We start from the raw sequence: 17055 nt of genomic DNA, 5'->3' as shown, positions 1-17055 counted from the left end.
ATGCCTCTGCCACAGTCTCAGCCAGACCTCATGGGGCACAGAATTCCTCCCGAGAAACCTACAGCCCATGAAGGGAGTTCGGTTCACACCAAAACACCACTGAAAGAGCATGTCAGAGTTGTCCTTAAAAAGCACAGGCCGAGGCTGGTGGGAACCAGCGAGACAGCCCTGAGAGAGCAGTATTTCGGGTCGGGTTTGTGGGGAAGGAAAGAAAGGGGAGAAAGGGGCATCGTCATTTCACATCGATCACTCCCCAGGGTTTCCTGAATACACTGGTGAGCTCCTCAGCATGGCAGCTGAGGCCCCCACAACTAGGTCTGAAGGAAATGCCAAGGAACAGAGGTCACCCTGTCCCGAGACGCTGGTCTTGACTACCCCCCAGTTCAGGTTCCGAAGGATCGGAACATCCTATTTTTTGTGTCCATAAATCTCCAGCGGGTCGAAGGCAGGCACGAAGGCTCATTCTTTTGTAACACTCCCCCCTCCCCCACCCCAGTTCAGGGAGCTGGACATGGCAACTTGTGGGAGGGACACATCATTTTCAGATGCCGATGTAAATCAATGGGCACCAACATGGGGTGCTATACACCCCATCAGGCTGCTTCCTAAAACCAGCTATGCCTCCAGTGGTAGCTAATTTTTTTTTAGGATTTTATTTATTTTGGGACAGAGGGGAAAGGAGAGAGAAAGAGAGGCAGAGAAACATCGATCGGCTGCCTCTCGTACACCCACAGCGGGGGCCCTGGCCTGCAACCCAGGCCTGTGCCCTGACTGGGACTCGAACTGGCAACCTTTCGGTTCACAGGCTGGGACTCAACCCACTGAGCCACACCAGCTAGAGCTTAGCTGGTTTCGAAGTTCTCAAGTTAGAGACGTAATTACGTGATCCGGATCCAACAGGTAGGCCTTGGTTTGGATATAGAGACTGCAAATCAGTCGTGAACAGATGTGAAACAATTGTCAGGATCTACACACGGACTAGGAATTCGATGGTGTCGGCGTAAGAAACGCTCAGATCTGTGATGTTTTCATGAGTTTATTTGAGCCAAACTGACAATTGCTGGGAAGCAAATCTCGACAGATTGAGAAAAGGCTCCCAGAAACAGCAGTTTTACAGCTCATTTTATATGTTACAATGAAAGAAGGAGGTGCGAGGGGGTTGCATGAAATTCATTGGTGGTAGATTAGGGAGGCGAGAGAGCAAAGCCAGGAAATCTCTGGGATTGGATACAAAGTGAAGTAAACAGAGACATACTTTTCCATAGACAGGTATAGGGTAGTTAGGTTACCATTAACAACACAGTTCTGGGTTTGTGGTCTCTGCTCTGTTTGGTGGTTGTACCTTAAGGAGGTCCAGGAAAAAAAGCAAATTACTTTCATATTCTAAAGGTGTGTTATTGTGGACGCAAAAAGACGACAGGCTCAGTTAAGATAAAGATTGACCCTGTTTGGGAAAAATACGGGCCCAAGACGTGACTACCCGCCATGAACTGCTTTTGGTTAAAAGTTTTTATTTCAGACCATCCCATGTAGTTACTTTGGGTCTCTGAGTTTGTAAGGCCGACCACCAGGCCTCCCCTTAGCTTGTCAGGTTTAGTATGTCGCCGCTTTTCTCCATAAAGGCATTTATTCCATTAAGTGTGATGAATTACACCTTACAAAGTCATCTATTAGGTCAGGGGTTCGCAACATCCGCCAGGCGCGGACCTCAGTGCCTGCCAGGAACTGGGCTCCAAGCATGTGGGGTCCCCACCACTGCGGGACTCCCCAGTTTCCTCCATATCCTGTGCAGACTGGCCTCTGTCCTTTCTAGGTGAGCTTGCATGTAGTGCGCTTTAATCATCCCGAAACCATGCCCTTCACCCCTGCCCTGGAAAAATTGTCTTCCAGGAAACCAGTCCCAGCGCTGTATTCGATGATGCACTGAGGCTGCTTCCCCTTAAAACTAGCAGTTAAGTAATGTCGAGGGTCGGTGAAACAAAATCAGTGGCGTGTGACTGTTGTGTTCTTCGGTGTAACTGACTCCTCCAGGCGACCGTTTGTAAATGCCCCGGAATAAAACACACGCGACAGGCGGGGGGGGGGTGGTTTTCCATCCAAGTCCGCGGGAACCAGACCCCTGGGGTGCCCGGAGCCTGGGGCGGTGAGGACGTCCCAGGAGCCCGGACGGCTCCGCAAACACCTCCAGCGAGAGCCGACTTCGCCGGAACCCGTGCGCTCCGCTCTCCGGGTACGCGCCCGCAGGGCCGCGAGAACCACGCCCTGTACGTCCCCAGCCCCGCCTCACCCAGCGGCGGCCTCCAACGCCCGGGGACGGCTCCGCGTGGTGACGTCACGGCGCGACGTGCGCCGGGTCAGAGTGTAGCCCCGCCCCCGCTTCCCCCTCGCTGTCTCCTCGGCCTGCGCTGCCGCTGCCGACGCCGCTCCGTCAGCTCCGTCGCCTTCCTGCCCGACCGCTTCCCGGCCGGCCGCCATGGCGAACGTGGTCGACACGAAGCTGTACGACATCCTGGGCGTCCTGCCCGGCGCCAGTGAGAACGAGCTGAAGAAGGTACCCGGGAGCGAGCCGGCCGGGACGGGGTGTGAGGGTGTGAGGGCGCGGGCCTGCGCGGCCGGGACAGCCAGGCCGCCCTCCGTGGCGGGCCGCGAGCCGGCGCCGGGCCCGGGCCGGGGGCGCCGGTGGCGGCTGCGGCGAGACCCGCCAGCTCCGGGGCGCGCGCTCTGGCCTCTCCTGACCTTGGGCCGTCGGCCCCGCCCGCCCGCCCGCAGTGGCAGCAAATACAACCCACCGCTGCGAACACGAGACGGAACGCTTCCTTCCTCCCGCCCCCGGCGGGCGCCGGGGTCACCAGCCTGGAAAAACTGGTTGGACCGAGGCGCCCGGCCGCGAGAGAGCCGTCCACGCCGCGGACGCCGGCGCCGCGTCGGGCGGGGTCACGGCCGCCCGCCGGGGCCGCGGGGCAGGTGGGGTGTTTCTTGGGAGCCGGGCGTTCGCCCTTCCTCCCTTCGGCGGTGACCCGGCGGCGTGGGGTCAGTGTTTGGGCGCATTGTCTGGGCAGGTAACCCAGAGGTTATGCACCGGCTGCCGGAAGGAGCATGGGTCCCAGCCAAACACCTGAGTGTCCGCCGACTAAAAATAAGTGGGAGGCCTCACTATCGCGCGGCGCCTAGCTGCGAGGCTGACAGCGGAGGATTTCGCAGCCCTGGAGGCAGGTGGTCACACCCCAGGGCATCCTCCCGGGGCCCGGGGTAGCCGCACCACGAGCAGAGGAAACGAGGCTGCTCCTTAGGCGGCGGGACGGGGAACAGTTGAGCGTAGAGGGGACTTCCTGTTGCCTCGCCGGAAATGCTGCTCTGTTATATAATTCCTGGGTCTGAGAATGAAGCCGGAGTGCAAGCAGTGCGGCTCAGCCGCCTCGACTTCGCTGCCCCCCCCTGAGACCCCAGCTTAGCCCCCACGTGAAGGTAAAACCCGATCCGGGAGCCCCTCTTGGCTTTCTCTTGGTGTTGCTCCTGGAGGAGCCATCGGGAACAGCGATTCTTCCCTTGGCTTAATTTGTAGTTGTAATACCGTGTGGTCTGGAAAGCTTAACGAGCATCTCTTTTAAGAGTTGGCTGGAGTCTTCTTGACCTGGTTACTGGCCATCGAAGACGTTTGACATAGTGAAAACTTGGAATTTTTCAGTGTTTGGTTTTTCTCTTCGGTATGGTTTCATTGTCTGTATCTGGCTTCGTTGTAACCATTTTCAAGTGTAAAGGTTGTCTGTCTGCTTTATCGTATTAAATTAGCAAGTAAACAGTATTAAGGTGGCAAATCCCAGTGAATGAGAGATTTTTTTTTAGAAGGTTATGATTTTTAGAGCATTGCTTCTCAGAAGAATGGTTATTTAGTACTCACAAGTCTGTAAACCAGTCTTTGTATATAATCTCTTTTTTATTATTCTTTATTGAAGGCATACAGAAAGTTAGCCAAGGAATACCATCCTGATAAGAATCCAAATGCTGGTGACAAAGTAAGTTATTTGAGACTTTTTACCCTCGAGCTTTCAGTTTTCTCAACTTAAGTTGTCCTCTTTGATAAAAGGAATGTTGTAAGAAAAACCCGTTTATGCCTATGAGCCAAGTTTCTCCTTTGAGAGCATGTGGTTTTTTAACAGGAATACAGTGCTCTGGGCAGTGCTCAGTGGTAACCAAATGAAAGACAACTCGTAACTTTCAGAACTAAGTGGATTCTGGATTCCCCAACTCTCCTATTTGAAAATCCAAATTCTTTGTTTACTTTTCATAGTTCAAAGAAATCAGTTTTGCGTACGAAGTACTGTCAAATCCTGAGAAGCGCGAGTTGTATGACCGATATGGAGAGCAAGGGCTTCGGGAAGGGAGCGGCGGAGGTGGTGGCATGGACGACATCTTCTCCCACATCTTCGGCGGGGGGCTGTTCGGCTTCATGGGCAATCAGAACAGAAGTAGGAACGGCCGGAGGAGAGGAGAAGACATGATGCACCCTCTCAAGTGAGTGCTGTGTTTCTTTTTTAAAAACTGAAGCAGTTTTTATTCAAGCAGTAATGCTCAGTAGAAGAGAAAAGGTATCAAAACCATTTTATCCTTCATCAGAAAATTAAAGCTTCCATTTGTCCCGCTGTCCTTGGGTGACTGAGTCGGAAGGGCAGGGCCGGGCTGGGTGGTCGCTTCGCCACACGTCTGAAGGAGGGTGGGTGTTTGTGCTGAGTGGGAAGGTGGTTTTGTTAATGTGCGTCTGAGGTGTACTTCATGGTTTGCATTTTCGGTGTGAAGGCTGGTCTTTGAAGTATTTAAATCTTCAGGTCTTTTTTGTAAAAACTTAGAAACCAAGTGACTGGCCGATTTGTTTACATGTCACAGTTCCTCCTTACGTGTCCTCAGTGACAACTCTCCTAAATTGGTTTCCCAGGAGCCTGCTGGCTTCAAGCCTGACATCAACCTGCCAACACACGAACAGTGTCTGACCTTGATCTTAGCCTGGGAACTCGTGGGCCTGCTACAGCATGGAAGTAGCTTTTATACTCAGTACAATCTGCAAGGTCTTGAGTCACTTTTTATAAAGCAGTGACCGTTTTACAAGCAAATGCAGGAGACTGAATTTCGAGTATTTAAAATATTTCATGATATCTCTTTGTTCCGGTAGATGAGAGGAAGTAAAGCACACCTGTTACGTTGTTGGAGCCTTCTTCTTTGTCTGCGTTTAAGAGAACTCACCCTCAGATGGAAACCACCGTCTGGGTGGATCCCAGGAGCAGTCGTGCAGCGCGGGTCGGGTCGGCTGTCCGCCTCTCTCTGGGGCGGGCAGGTGGCCGAGCGGTCAGTGGGGCCAAGGGTGTCTGCTGCACCCCGCCGTGCCCTGCCTGCTCCTCCGCGTCACTGCTCACGCTGTACGCAGTTGCGCTTCCTGCTGTTTAACGGCATTTAAAATTCCCTTGTGTGCCGGCACTTCTTTCTGGGTGGTTTTCTAATGTTCCGCTCCATGATTTATTTAATCGTTCACCTTTCCTGGAGGGTGTTGCCAGTTTTCTCTGTGACCTGCAGCCCCGCTGTGTCTTTATGCTGCTTTGTCTCCTTGGCAGAGATTCCCAGGCCTGATGTTTGGAGGCAGATAAATACACCGTTTCCTTACAGAAGGGTGTGCCAGTTCAGTGTACTGTGGAGGTGCCGGCTTCGCCAGGCCATTACCCACATTTGTCCTTTCTTGCTCATGTTTTGGGTTTTTTTTGTTTGTTTGTTTCTTTGCTTTTGGGAATTGATTTTTGAGAGGGAAGAGGGAGAGGGAAACATCGACTTGTCAAACCGCTCATTTGTACGTTTATTGGTTGCTTCATGTGTGTGCCTTGTCTGGGCATTGAACCTGTAACCGTGACGTACCCGGATGATGCTGTAAGCAGCTGAGCTCCCCGGCCAGGGCTCTCGCCACGTTTGTGGAAATGAAAGTTTTTCTGGTCTCTTAGCTAGTGGCTCTGCATAGATTATAATTTAATGTGTTGGGGAGGAGGGGAAACGTACCTATTTTCTGTCAGCGATTTGGTTAAAGATTCTTATGAAGTGAAAGGACAGTGCAGCCCGGTGCTCTTGTTCAAGGTTAAGCTGTAGATAGTGGCATTACTTGGAAGTGCAGGTCATGTTGGTCTATACGTGCTTTATTCTTATGCTGCCTAGAATGTACAAAGTTTAGCTTAGGATAGCAATTTCGAGGAAGTTTGAATACTACAAACTGATATACATGCTTTGCAGAATACTTCCAATTGTTTTGTTTCTGTGTTAAAGTAAATCTGTACTACTGAGGAAGGTAGTGTTGAGACTTGACGTGTGTGGGTTTCTGGGGGCTGCTCCGGAACAAGTGGTCCTGTGATTCACGTGCAGTAAATGTGTAAAGGCAAGTTGGGTTTCATCGGTTGTTTATCGCTAATACTTTTAACTTGGATCCTTTTTGGAGTCATAGACCTCTTTGAAAATTTGGTAAAAGTTGTTAAAATTCACAGTTTTGCTCAGAACTCCTGGATTCTTCAGAGCTTTCAGACTCGTGGGCTCTGCCGAAAGTCTGCTTTCTTTCTCCTCTGTCACCGTGGGTAAGGCCACTCTTGTTTACTCGAGACACGCATGCTGAGTGCCTCCCGTGAGTTGTGAGTCCGTGGCCTTTCTAAATCGTCCCGGGAGGGAGCAGGCCTTACAATGGAGTGCGGACCTGGCGCCGGGCTGCCTGTGGGTGTCGGACAAGTTACTTCACCTCTCTGCCTCTTCTGTCCTGGGAAATGGGGGTACCTCCTTCAAAGGTTAGACCAGGCCAGGGGCTCTGCCTGAGGCTGGGAGGCTGTGCAGTTATCAGCTCTCTCAGCAAATGCTGCCCAGCTGTCCGCTGGCCTGGTCCAGCAGGCTTTGGCCTTTCTGCTCAAGGGTTGGAGCCGCGAAGTGAGGCCTCGATCGGCTGATCAGCTGGCTTCTTGTGCTTGTTCCAGAGGTTGCAGGGACTTCTAGCTGTCGTTTTGTCTCGGATACAAGAACGTGGCCAAATCTGATCGAATCCAACCCTTTTCTCCCCAGGGTGTCTTTAGAAGACCTGTATAATGGCAAGACAACCAAACTACAGCTCAGCAAAAATGTCCTCTGTAGTGCGTGCAATGGGTAAGTGCGTGCTCTGGTTTAGGAAGTGAAATCCGTCTGTTCTTTCCGTGACGCATTGAGTCTATACCAGGTAAAGTTGTTCGTGGTTGAAAACTCACTCCCCAAGACAGGACCTTCAGGTGCCCCTGAAAGCCGGTGCCATGGGTAGTCATCGGGGTTGAAGGCGACCTGTGCGGAAGTGCAGTGCCTTCCCGGCACCACCCACGGGGGGGTCTGGGCGACAGTCTGATGGACCCTTCTGCTTGCTTCAGCCAAGGCGGGAAGTCGGGGGCCGTGCAGAAGTGCAGCGCCTGTCGGGGCCGAGGCGTCCGCATCATGATCCGGCAGCTGGCCCCGGGCATGGTGCAGCAGATGCAGTCCGTGTGCTCTGACTGTAACGGAGAAGGTAGGTGCCCACGGCGGTGGGGGTGCGGGGACCGGAGAGGCTGGCTGGCTGGCTGGCTGGCTGGCTTCGTATCACCTTACTAGAGAAAAGCCACAGAGAGTTCTGGAAGGAGAAGGGAAGATCATTGTTCTGTGGCGCGTAGGCCCAGACAGCACAGGTGAACAGCGAATCTGTCCTGTATTTGGCGAGGTGCCTCTCTGTCTAATAGCAGAGGTGGACAGCATGTTTGGTCCCTTCCGAGTCAAAGGAGGATGTGTGGTAAAGGAAGCGGCAAAGTGTTCCTTCACCGCCTGGTAGGAGGAGGTTTTACCGTGAGCCCCAGTTAGCTTCTGAGGCTGGACGTCAGGGTCAGACCTCTTCTCATGGAAGCGAGTGTTTTGAGCTCTGTGCTTGGCTTCCGAAGCTGTGCTCACCTCAGCCCTTGGCGCCCTTCAGGGAGACTCTGAGGACACGCTAGGCGTGCCTGTCCCTCAGGTGGATGCCACTCTCCCAGACAGGGTGTGTGCGGTGTGGCCTGCAGCCCCTCGAGCACTACTGGCCAAAAGGTTTCTTCAAGATGATGGAAGGGAGTGTGCTGTGCACGTAACGTCCAGAGTGTGACCATTAGCCTTTCTTGGCTACTGGGTACATGAAATGTGGCTGGTAGGCGAGGGTTGCGTGTTTTACTTTAACTGACTGCAACCTGAGGTGGCCACCATCCTGGGTAGTGCGGCATTGGAGCCCCCTTTCCCAGATTGCTCTGGAGTGGGTGGTCGCTTGGAGACGCTGCACACTACCTCCCCACCGGAGGCACTCGGTGCACTTGACCTCAGCACAGTTGCTAACATTCTGCTATCAAGAGGCCCGAGTCGGCCAGTCTGCCAGGTCGTCTGCACCTGTGGAGCTGAGACCTGCAGAATACACTTGGCAGAGCCAGGGTCCTAGAAGCAGACTCCAAACTAACTGATCAGGCACGTCCTCCACGCATCAAAGCGTGCCGACAGTCGGCCACTAGAAGTCGACACTGGTTTCTCACGGTGTACCGTGTACACCTTCCGTTTAACTTGATTAGACACTAATCAAAGGGTTCAGAAGAAGACGGAGGGGCAGGAAACCTCATACTCGGTCCTAATGGGGTGTGGGGGGCTCACCTGCAGCCACGGTCTACCTGGCTTTGGAAATTCTCAGTGATAGTGGCTCTAAAGAAGGGGACGTCCATAACTGCACATCTGAGCAGATGAAACCCAGCACCCTCTAAACAGGGCAGCAGTGCACCGTGAAGGGTATTTAATTTTTTATTTGGGTTCTCTGTCCATTTGTTAAACTCACATGAGTATAAGACTGAAAACAAAAAGAAACATTTGTACAAGCCCAACATCCGAGTATCTATTTTGTTTTCATAACACTTAGGCTTTTTTGAAGATGTTTGTTTGTTTGTTTGTTTGTTTGTTTTTAGGGGGAAAGAGAGAAACATTGATGTGCAAGAGATACACTGATTGGTTGCCTCTTGCACACCCCCAACTGGCAACCTGGCCCACAACCCAGGCATGCACCCTGATAGGAATCAGACTGGTGACCTTGCAGTTCAGAGGCTGGCGCTCAAGCCACTGAACCACACCAGCCAGAGCCCTCAGGCTCTGTTTTAACTTTAGAGTCAGGAGCCAAGAACATATTTTAGTATACGTTGTACTGTGAAGTAGAAGACACTTGGGTAGCTTTGGTGCCTCAGGTAACCAGCACTTACATGTCAGTTTTTGTTACAAAGGTAGCAGTAAAGGGAACTTTCAGGAAATGTATTCAGTGAGTAAAAGTGCTATCGAAACCGAGACCCGTCTTGCTTACAAACCCAGCGTAGTGGCGTTGCTGGAAGTCTGAATGGCCTGTCTTTCCAGGAGAGGTGATCAATGAGAAGGACCGCTGTAAAAAGTGTGAGGGGAAGAAGGTGATTAAAGAAGTCAAGATTCTCGAGGTCCACGTGGACAAAGGCATGAAGCACGGCCAGAGGATCACGTTCACGGGGGAGGCAGACCAGGCTCCGGGGGTGGAGCCGGGAGACATCGTCCTTCTGCTCCAAGAGAAGGAGCACGAGGTATTTCCTGTGTTCCTGCCGCTCAGAAACGCATGCTGCGTGCCAGATGCGAGTCAGATTTGTTTGCGTTTCCTGGGGCAACGCTGGGGTGGGTAGGATGGTGCTGTGCGGCAGTGCAGCTGGGCTTCCCGGGAGCCGGCTTGTCTGGGGGCCGGCACGGCAGGTACATGCGAAGCCTTGGGACGGGTTGGGTCCGGCGGTGGCCGCTGACCAGCACTGTGACCTTACGTAATTCTGTCGTCTCTCTCCCCGGTCTTCTTGCTCGTGCAGACGGGCACTGGGCCAGGCAATCTGGGGAGGCTGGTTTTCGCCGTGGAACGCCTCTGATGGGCGGGCAGTGGCCACGGCCTCGGTCCTCAGTGCTGCTCTGGTGCTCTGTTCTACGCGGGGAATGCCCGGAGAGCTTTGCTGCTTTTTTAGTTTTTACGTGGTGGCTTTAGAGAGGGAGGGAGGGAGAGGCAGGGACCAAGAGAATGGCCGATCTGCTGTCCCGCTCCCTGGTCAGTGGTTGTGTGTGCTCTGGCCTGGATGGAACCCACAACCGTAGCGCATCAGGACGTCACTGTAACCGAGCCACCCACCAGAGCCGGTGGTTCTCGTTTTGAATGTCTGGTGGAGAGTGTGCCGGGCCTGTCACGTCTGAGGCGGAATTCCCAGGTCCGGCAGGGGTGCTGGTGCATGCCATTGGGAGCGCACCGCTGTTGCTGCGGTGCCGCACAGCACGCTGGAGGCCTGCACTCCTGGGAGGCGGGCGAGCTGTTGGAGAGGCAGCCCTTCAGGGTCACCCACACCGGGGACAAGAGCGGCATCAGACAGGGCTCCCCACCTTTGTCCCGGGTCTCACTGACTCGGGTCCCTCTGAGAGTCCGTGTGTGACAGGTCGGCTGCCTCTGTTGCTTACATGGGAGTTTACTCCCATTTGATCATGATTTCTGCACGTAAATTTTCTTTTTTAAAAGATTTTACTTATTTTTAGAGAGCGGGAAAGGGAGGGAGAAAGAGAGGGAAATACCCATGTGTGGTTGCCTCTCATGTGCCCCCTACTGGGGACCCTGCCCACAAGTCAGGCCTGTGCCCTAACTAGGAATAGAACTGGCAACCCAGTGGATTAAGGCCGACACTTATTCCACTGAGCCATACCAGCCAGGGCTGCTTTTCTTTCTCTGGGCCATGGGGAGGTGCTTGGAAGTAAGTTGCTAAAAGTTGTTGGCAACAGTGGCATTGCCTGGGGTCTCTAGCAGCCATCAGTTGTCACTGGTGCTCCAGCGTGGACAGTGGGCGGGGGGAGGTGAGCCTGGAAGTTCCCCCAGTGAGGAGAGGTCACAGGTGTCCCTTCTTGTCTGATGATGGCCACTAAAGTGAATCTGAGCCTGAGGTGAGGTCATACCGCTGAAAGTAATTCTGAACCTTTGGGAGAAAACCTGTCTGGTTTGAACTAGTTTATGAGAAGTCTTCACGTTGCTCTGGGCCTCCCTTCAAGGCCTGGAGATCAGGGCGGGTGCTGTACCCAAGGGCTCTGATGGAGGAGCCTTCCGTTTGGGGGTGCCGTGCACCCCGAGTGTCTGCCTTTCGGTGTGCATGCACACCTGTGTGTGTTGGCGATCCGGCCGCCACGGTGCGTTTGTGCAGCAGCAGCATCTGGTGGAGTTTGTACTCTGCTCGGCTCTACACTCCTGTCGTTCAGAAGTTAGAGCTTTTAAGTGTGTACTGTTTGGTTCTTAGTGATTCATCCTCATTAATCTTGTTTTTTTAAACTTTCGAAATTGTTCTTGCATCTTGATTCTCTGAATTTTAGCATCAAATTGACCAGCCTCACCACCCTCCCCAAACAAAACAAAACTCAGACACCCGTTTTTCTGTGGGAACCCTGCTCGGGTGGCTTTCCCGGGCGGGGCTCTGACCAAAGGAGTGGGGGAGTGTGGTCCGCGCTTCCCGGCACTGCCGCCCCCACCCCATCCCGCCCGGCAACGTTAGGGAGTGTTAGGGAGTGTTTGGGGGACGGGGATGTGGGTCACGCTGCTCCTCTCCCCAGACAAGCTGCTTGGCATCTCTGGGGAAAAACTGCTATTTGAAGGAAATCTAGGGGGCCTTTCACTGCAGCTGATTTTATTTCTTGAACTTCAAAAGTTAAGCACATGGATATTTGTAAATTTTAATAAGCAAAAATTATAAGCCCAGGGTACGTGAAACTGGATGGATTTTTCCCTACGTGTTGAAAGCTCAGAAACTTCTCTTTTCCAAAACGTTCTTGATGCTCGTTGAGTAACCTCTGCATTGCTCGTCCACGGGCCTGCTCTGTTTGTTCTGTTGGAGTCTCGTTTCTCCGAGCTAGTTCTGGACTCCAGGTGAGATGAGACTTGTCGGTACCTGCGTGAGGCACGGGTTTAAGCTCCCTCACTGGCCAAGCATCGCCAGGTGAACTCTCTGTTGAGCCGGGCTGGGCCCTGCACTGGGAGGGTTCTGTCTGGGGAGTGCTGCGAGGGGACCCTGCCCCCCAGAACCTTGCCGTGCCTCCTGCACCTTTTTGCTCAGGGACGGGCCGGGAAACGGGCAGCAAAAGGTCCCTGTTTCCGCTTGTAGAGCCCCAGCTGCGACCTCAGTGTGGGCCTGGTCCGTGGGTCCTGTCTGCGCTCCCCTGACCCTCGTCTCTGGTACCCCACTTAAGAATAGGGTTGAGGATGGGAATTCCGGGCAGAGGCAGTCAGGCTTGCAGTGGATGTGAAGTTAAGATTCTGAAGTTGATTCAGGGAACGAAGCGCAGCTGAGTGTGGCCCCACGGACTCTTTAACGTGTCCCATGTACTTCCTGGGCAGGTGTTCCAGAGAGATGGGAGTGACCTGCACATGACGTACAAGATAGGGCTGGTCGAAGCCCTCTGCGGGTTCCAGTTCACCTTCAAGCACCTGGATGGCCGTCAGATTGTGGTGAAGTACCCGCCCGGCAAAGTCATCGAGCCAGGTGGGCCTTGTCGTGTGGGGTCTGAGCAGACTGTCCCTGGGCACCTGTCTTCTCGGACAAGTTCTCAGTGACCCCACCTCCTCCGGCAGGGTGTGTCCGCGTGGTCCGGGGCGAGGGGATGCCGCAGTACCGGAACCCCTTCGAGAAGGGGGACCTTTACATCAAGTTTGACGTGCAGTTCCCGGAGAACAACTGGATCAACCCGGACAAGCTTTCTGTGAGTGCGCCCTGGGTTTAAGCAGCGCTGCCCGGCTTCGTGGTTGCGTTTCTCGTCCCCTGCCCTCTGTGTGTGGTGCTGAGGTTGGATCAGTGTGGAAGATTCTGCTTTCTAAATGGTAAGGGGGCTGTCCCAGCCATCGCTGCAGCAAGGTTCTTCTGGGCCCGGTCAAGGCGTGACGTCGACAGGGTGTGGTGCTGGTTGGAGGGCCGGGGCTCCCGGGAAGCGGGCCCCTCGCCTAAGGGAGGCGCCCCAACCCCAACTTTGTGTCCGCTGGTCCTTCCAGGGGAGGGAGGTGTGTTTGCTGGAAGGTTGTCCAGTGCTTCGTGGTTTTGGTTTCGTTTTCTGAGCGAGAGAAGGGCTGCACGGAAGCTGTCTGCAGGTTTGGCCTGTGGCGGAAGTGCGGAGGCTGACTTTGCGAGACGCGTGTGCCTCGGGTCGTGTCAGAGGGAGGAGAACGAAGACTCCGCTCTACGGCTAACCGCGCTGTTTGCTCTGCCTCAGGAGCTGGAAGACCTCCTGCCGTCGAGACCGGAAGTCCCGAATGTCATCGGTGACACGGAGGAGGTAGAGCTTCAGGATCTCGACAGCACGCGGGGCCCGGGAGGCGGACAGAGGCGCGAAGCCTACAACGACAGCTCCGACGAGGAGGGCGGCAGCCACCACGGACCCGGGGTGCAGTGCGCCCACCAGTGAGCCCGCAGCGGCGTGAGGGCCTCCTCCCTCGGCTGCCCGGCCGTCGGCGACCCGGCTGGAGTGTCTGGTCAATCCAATGAACTGATAGACGTTTCTTGGTCTCTGTGTAACTTTTAAAATGGGTAGAGCATCTACAGAGTGTATAATTTAAACTAACCACCCAGCCCCACCTTCACCTTGGCCTCCTGCAGCAGGACGGAGCACTCGAGGAGCAGCGAGACTCACGCGTGGGCTCTGCGTTTCGGTCCTGCCGTCTGCGCTTGATTCTCATCGGTTTCGTGTAGATTTTTTTCCATATTTTAAGTTCAGCCCCACATTGTAAAGTTGTGTACAATTTGTCGGGAAGCTTTGCGTTGGCTGCATCTGCATAACAAGCTGCTACAAATAGAATAAAGGACTTCACAGCCTGGATCTCTCGTTTGGGTGCGTGGCGGTGGCGTCACACACGGTGGCTCGGCGCCGAGTGGGAACGGGGGTCCGGCGGCTGTGGTTGTCAAGTTTGGGGGCTCTTTTTCCTTTTTTTTTAATCTTGTGAAAAGTTTTCCAAACTCAACAATAAAAAGCAGCTGGTGTAAATTATTTTTGTGTCACATTTTTAGGAGGAAGAACATGCTTTGACCTAAAATGTATCCTTAAGCTGGAGAATGTGTCCTTGGTCCTTAAACAGCCCTTAACGACTCTGGCTCAAAGCTCCTGCCTCAAGCCCGTGCCCGTTTCAAGGCTTTGAAAGGCAGACGGATGCGAGTTGGATGTGTGGTGAGACCCAGGCTGGATGAGCCTCGCCTGATGCTCTGTCGGGTCAAGGACGTCCGAGCTCCAGGTTGTCGGTCACGATGCCGAGCCTCCGTGTCTCCCCCGCGCCGCCCTCTCTAAAGCCGGGGTAACAGCAAGTCAGTACCAGAGCCATGTCTGCGAAGAACCTGCCGACATGCTCTGTGCTCATCACGGGGAGTGGGGGGGGGCTCTCTGCCTCCGTGGATGTTGGGGAGTCGGGCCGGCACTGCTCACCACTGGGCTCGGTGGACTCCCGGGCTGGCCCGAGAGGCAGCAGCAGGCGAAGGGCGCGTCTCCACTCCCCGCCGCCTCACCGCAGCCGCCCTTTCATGCCCAGCATGGGTGTTTTTAGGACACACTTTAGGGAAGAGAGACATGAGTTGTGCGTCTTAACACTTGCAAAGGAACAAGTGGAGTTAACTGAAAACCTAACTTTAAATGTGTCATGCCGTCCCTGACCTTAAAGAGAGCGTTCGCAGTTTATTTCTGGGTCTGCTCAACCCGAACCCGAGTGGAGAGGGGAGGGACACTGCCCTGGCATGAATCACAGCCCCGAGGTGTAGGCTCCTGCCCTCCCTGCTCTGCCTCGTACAAAGAAGATACTTTCCAGCCAGCCGGGGCCAGATTCAACAGCACGGTTTGTATCCGAAGTTATTCCCACAGGCGCTGGAAGCAGAAGTGCAGCCACAATAGAAAATAGAAAGTTTAGAGAGTTTGCAGTTCCAGTAGAGAGAGATTTAGAAAACAGTTCAGTTAGTGTAGTCTTTTCTCCCCCACCCCCTTCCTGAGCCCCTTGGCTGCAGCCCAGAGGCTGTGGGGGGGGGGGAGATATTGTTCAGACGACTTGGTTCACTCGGTGTGCCCCTCTGGGGATCGAGTGTCAATGGTGTGGCCAGCACCAACGGTCTCATTGTAATGTGACTTGTATGCATTAAACATGTTTTTTTTTAAGGCGTACAGTCCAAAGTGGTTTTAGCCTACTCCCAGAGTTCTGCGACCATCACCACCATCCAGAACATTGTCATCGCCTCGGGAAAGAAACCCCACGTCCGTCAGCGTTCACCCCCTTCCCGTTTCTGGGGTGCCCCCAGTCCGGTTCCTGTTTCTAAGGGTTTGCCTTTTTCAGAGTCGGCACAAGACAGAGGAGTTCTGACAACACGTGTGGCCTTCTGTGCTGACTGAGCCGTGTTCATTGTTTGTCCCCGTGATGGTGTGTGTCAGTGCTTCATGCTGTCTCCGAGTCGTGCTCTGCTGTGGGCGGGTGCCACGCCTGTGCTGGCCCGGTCACTGGCTGGCGGACGCTTGGGGTGCCGCTGCTGGGGACGTTGTGGACAGGTTTCCACGTGGATGCGTTTGCTGGACACCTACCCAGGAAGGGCATCACTGGGTCACCGGTGACCGTTCACCCTTGGGAAGACTCGCCAAACTTCAGAAAGCCTGCTCCGCCGGGCCGTCCTGCCTGGGTGCGCAAGGACCTCGCCTTCTCTATTAGCGCCATTGTCATAGGAGGTGTCAAGTGATGGACCTCATTCCCCTCGTGACCGCGTCCTTTCCCACGGGCTTTCTGCCCATTCGTGTGTCTCTGGAGAAGCGTCTGTCTGTCCGAGTCCTCCCCCAGACTCAATTCACACTTCCTAAGTTTTCACCTCCTTCTGTTCCCAGCACCAGGTCTCCTCTCGGCCAGTGTGGCACTCAGTGTCTCCCCGGTGGCCCGGACTGTTCTGAGGAGCACAGGTATCTCGTAGAATGCCTCCTGCCAGTTCCACATGGGGAAGGAAGGTGTCCGTCAGTCCTGCCTGCGTGAGTCAGTGCTGTGTTTTTTCAGTGAGACAGGAACCTTGCCCCGCTGGCTGCCAGCCGCTGGCGTGGTTGCTCCATTGAGGTAATGGACCTGTTTACCCAGTAGAGGGCAGTGCTGAGCACAGCGATAGGCAGGTAAGGCTCATCCGTACCTTAAGGTCCCACTCACTGTTTACCGCTCACACTTGGTTTGCAGATAAGTCCCTCCCACCCTGTGGCTTGTCTTTCTTGAAGCACAAATGTTTTGAAAGTTTCAAAGTAACGTAGTTTGCCATGTACGCTTTTTTGCCCAGACTTTTGAGGGGAAAATAACAATGCCCATTATACATGGGTAGTACTGATTCTGTATCTACGTAAACGTTTTTAATTCTCTTATTTATGCTTATGCATTAAAAGTGTAACTCTAGAGAACATTAACGATATCCATGTGCAAAATACACCCTGGAACACGATAATTGGCTTTGTTTCTAAACACAAATAAATGAATTCAATGAAAACATTAACACGAAAGTTTTTTTTCCCCCTGAAAGTTTGGGCCAAAAACATGGGTGCGCATCATGTGCAGGCGCACATTACACACGGCAAAGTCCGGCAGGTCTAACTCACCCACATTTCCTTCGGTCCTTGCGCTTTGGGTGTCGGGAAGAATCGGCAGCACTTGAACTGTGGTGTGTGGGAGGAGGGAGGACGTGGCAGGCCCACCCGGTAACTGGTCATGGGCTGCGGAAGGCCCCTCGTAGTGACTGTTCCACAGTGTATCAGTCAGGGCTTCGGTGTTTCGTCCCCACCCCGATCGTACCCATTCGTGTGTGGAGAGAGGACAGTGATGCTGTGGACCGACAGGTGGGCACATGATGGAAGCTTGCTGCCTCGGCGCCCCATGACAGCCGAGGAAGGTCACGGAATGACGGGTGTGTGCCGGGCAGGGTGCTCGGTGTTCTACCCGAGTGACAGCATGGCCCCCATTTACAGATAAGGAGGCCACATCTCAGCAACTTGAAGGATTCG

General features: G+C 54.0%; 1 protein-coding gene across 1 annotated transcript; it reads left to right on the top strand.

Annotated features, from left to right (window-relative positions):
• Nucleotides 1-2357: 2357 nt before the first annotated feature.
• Nucleotides 2358-14052, top strand: DNAJA2 (DnaJ heat shock protein family (Hsp40) member A2). The gene is made up of 9 exons (XM_037144894.2): nucleotides 2358-2551; nucleotides 3954-4013; nucleotides 4289-4512; nucleotides 7069-7149; nucleotides 7401-7534; nucleotides 9406-9602; nucleotides 12416-12560; nucleotides 12650-12777; nucleotides 13282-14052. Exons 1-9 carry the CDS (start codon nucleotides 2474-2476, stop codon nucleotides 13471-13473), a joined length of 1239 nt encoding a protein of 412 aa, XP_037000789.1. The 5' UTR covers nucleotides 2358-2473; the 3' UTR covers nucleotides 13474-14052.
• The last annotated feature ends 3003 nt before the right edge of the window (nucleotides 14053-17055 follow it).

The sequence above is a fragment of the Artibeus jamaicensis genome, unplaced genomic scaffold, assembly GCF_021234435.1.
Source record: "Artibeus jamaicensis isolate MK-2021 breed Jamaican fruit bat unplaced genomic scaffold, CSHL_Jam_final contig_755, whole genome shotgun sequence".
In the NCBI taxonomy this organism is placed as follows: Eukaryota; Metazoa; Chordata; class Mammalia; order Chiroptera; family Phyllostomidae; genus Artibeus; species Artibeus jamaicensis.
The sequence above is the reverse complement of the archived record's forward strand: the minus strand, read 5'-3'. Positions and strand labels throughout refer to the sequence as shown.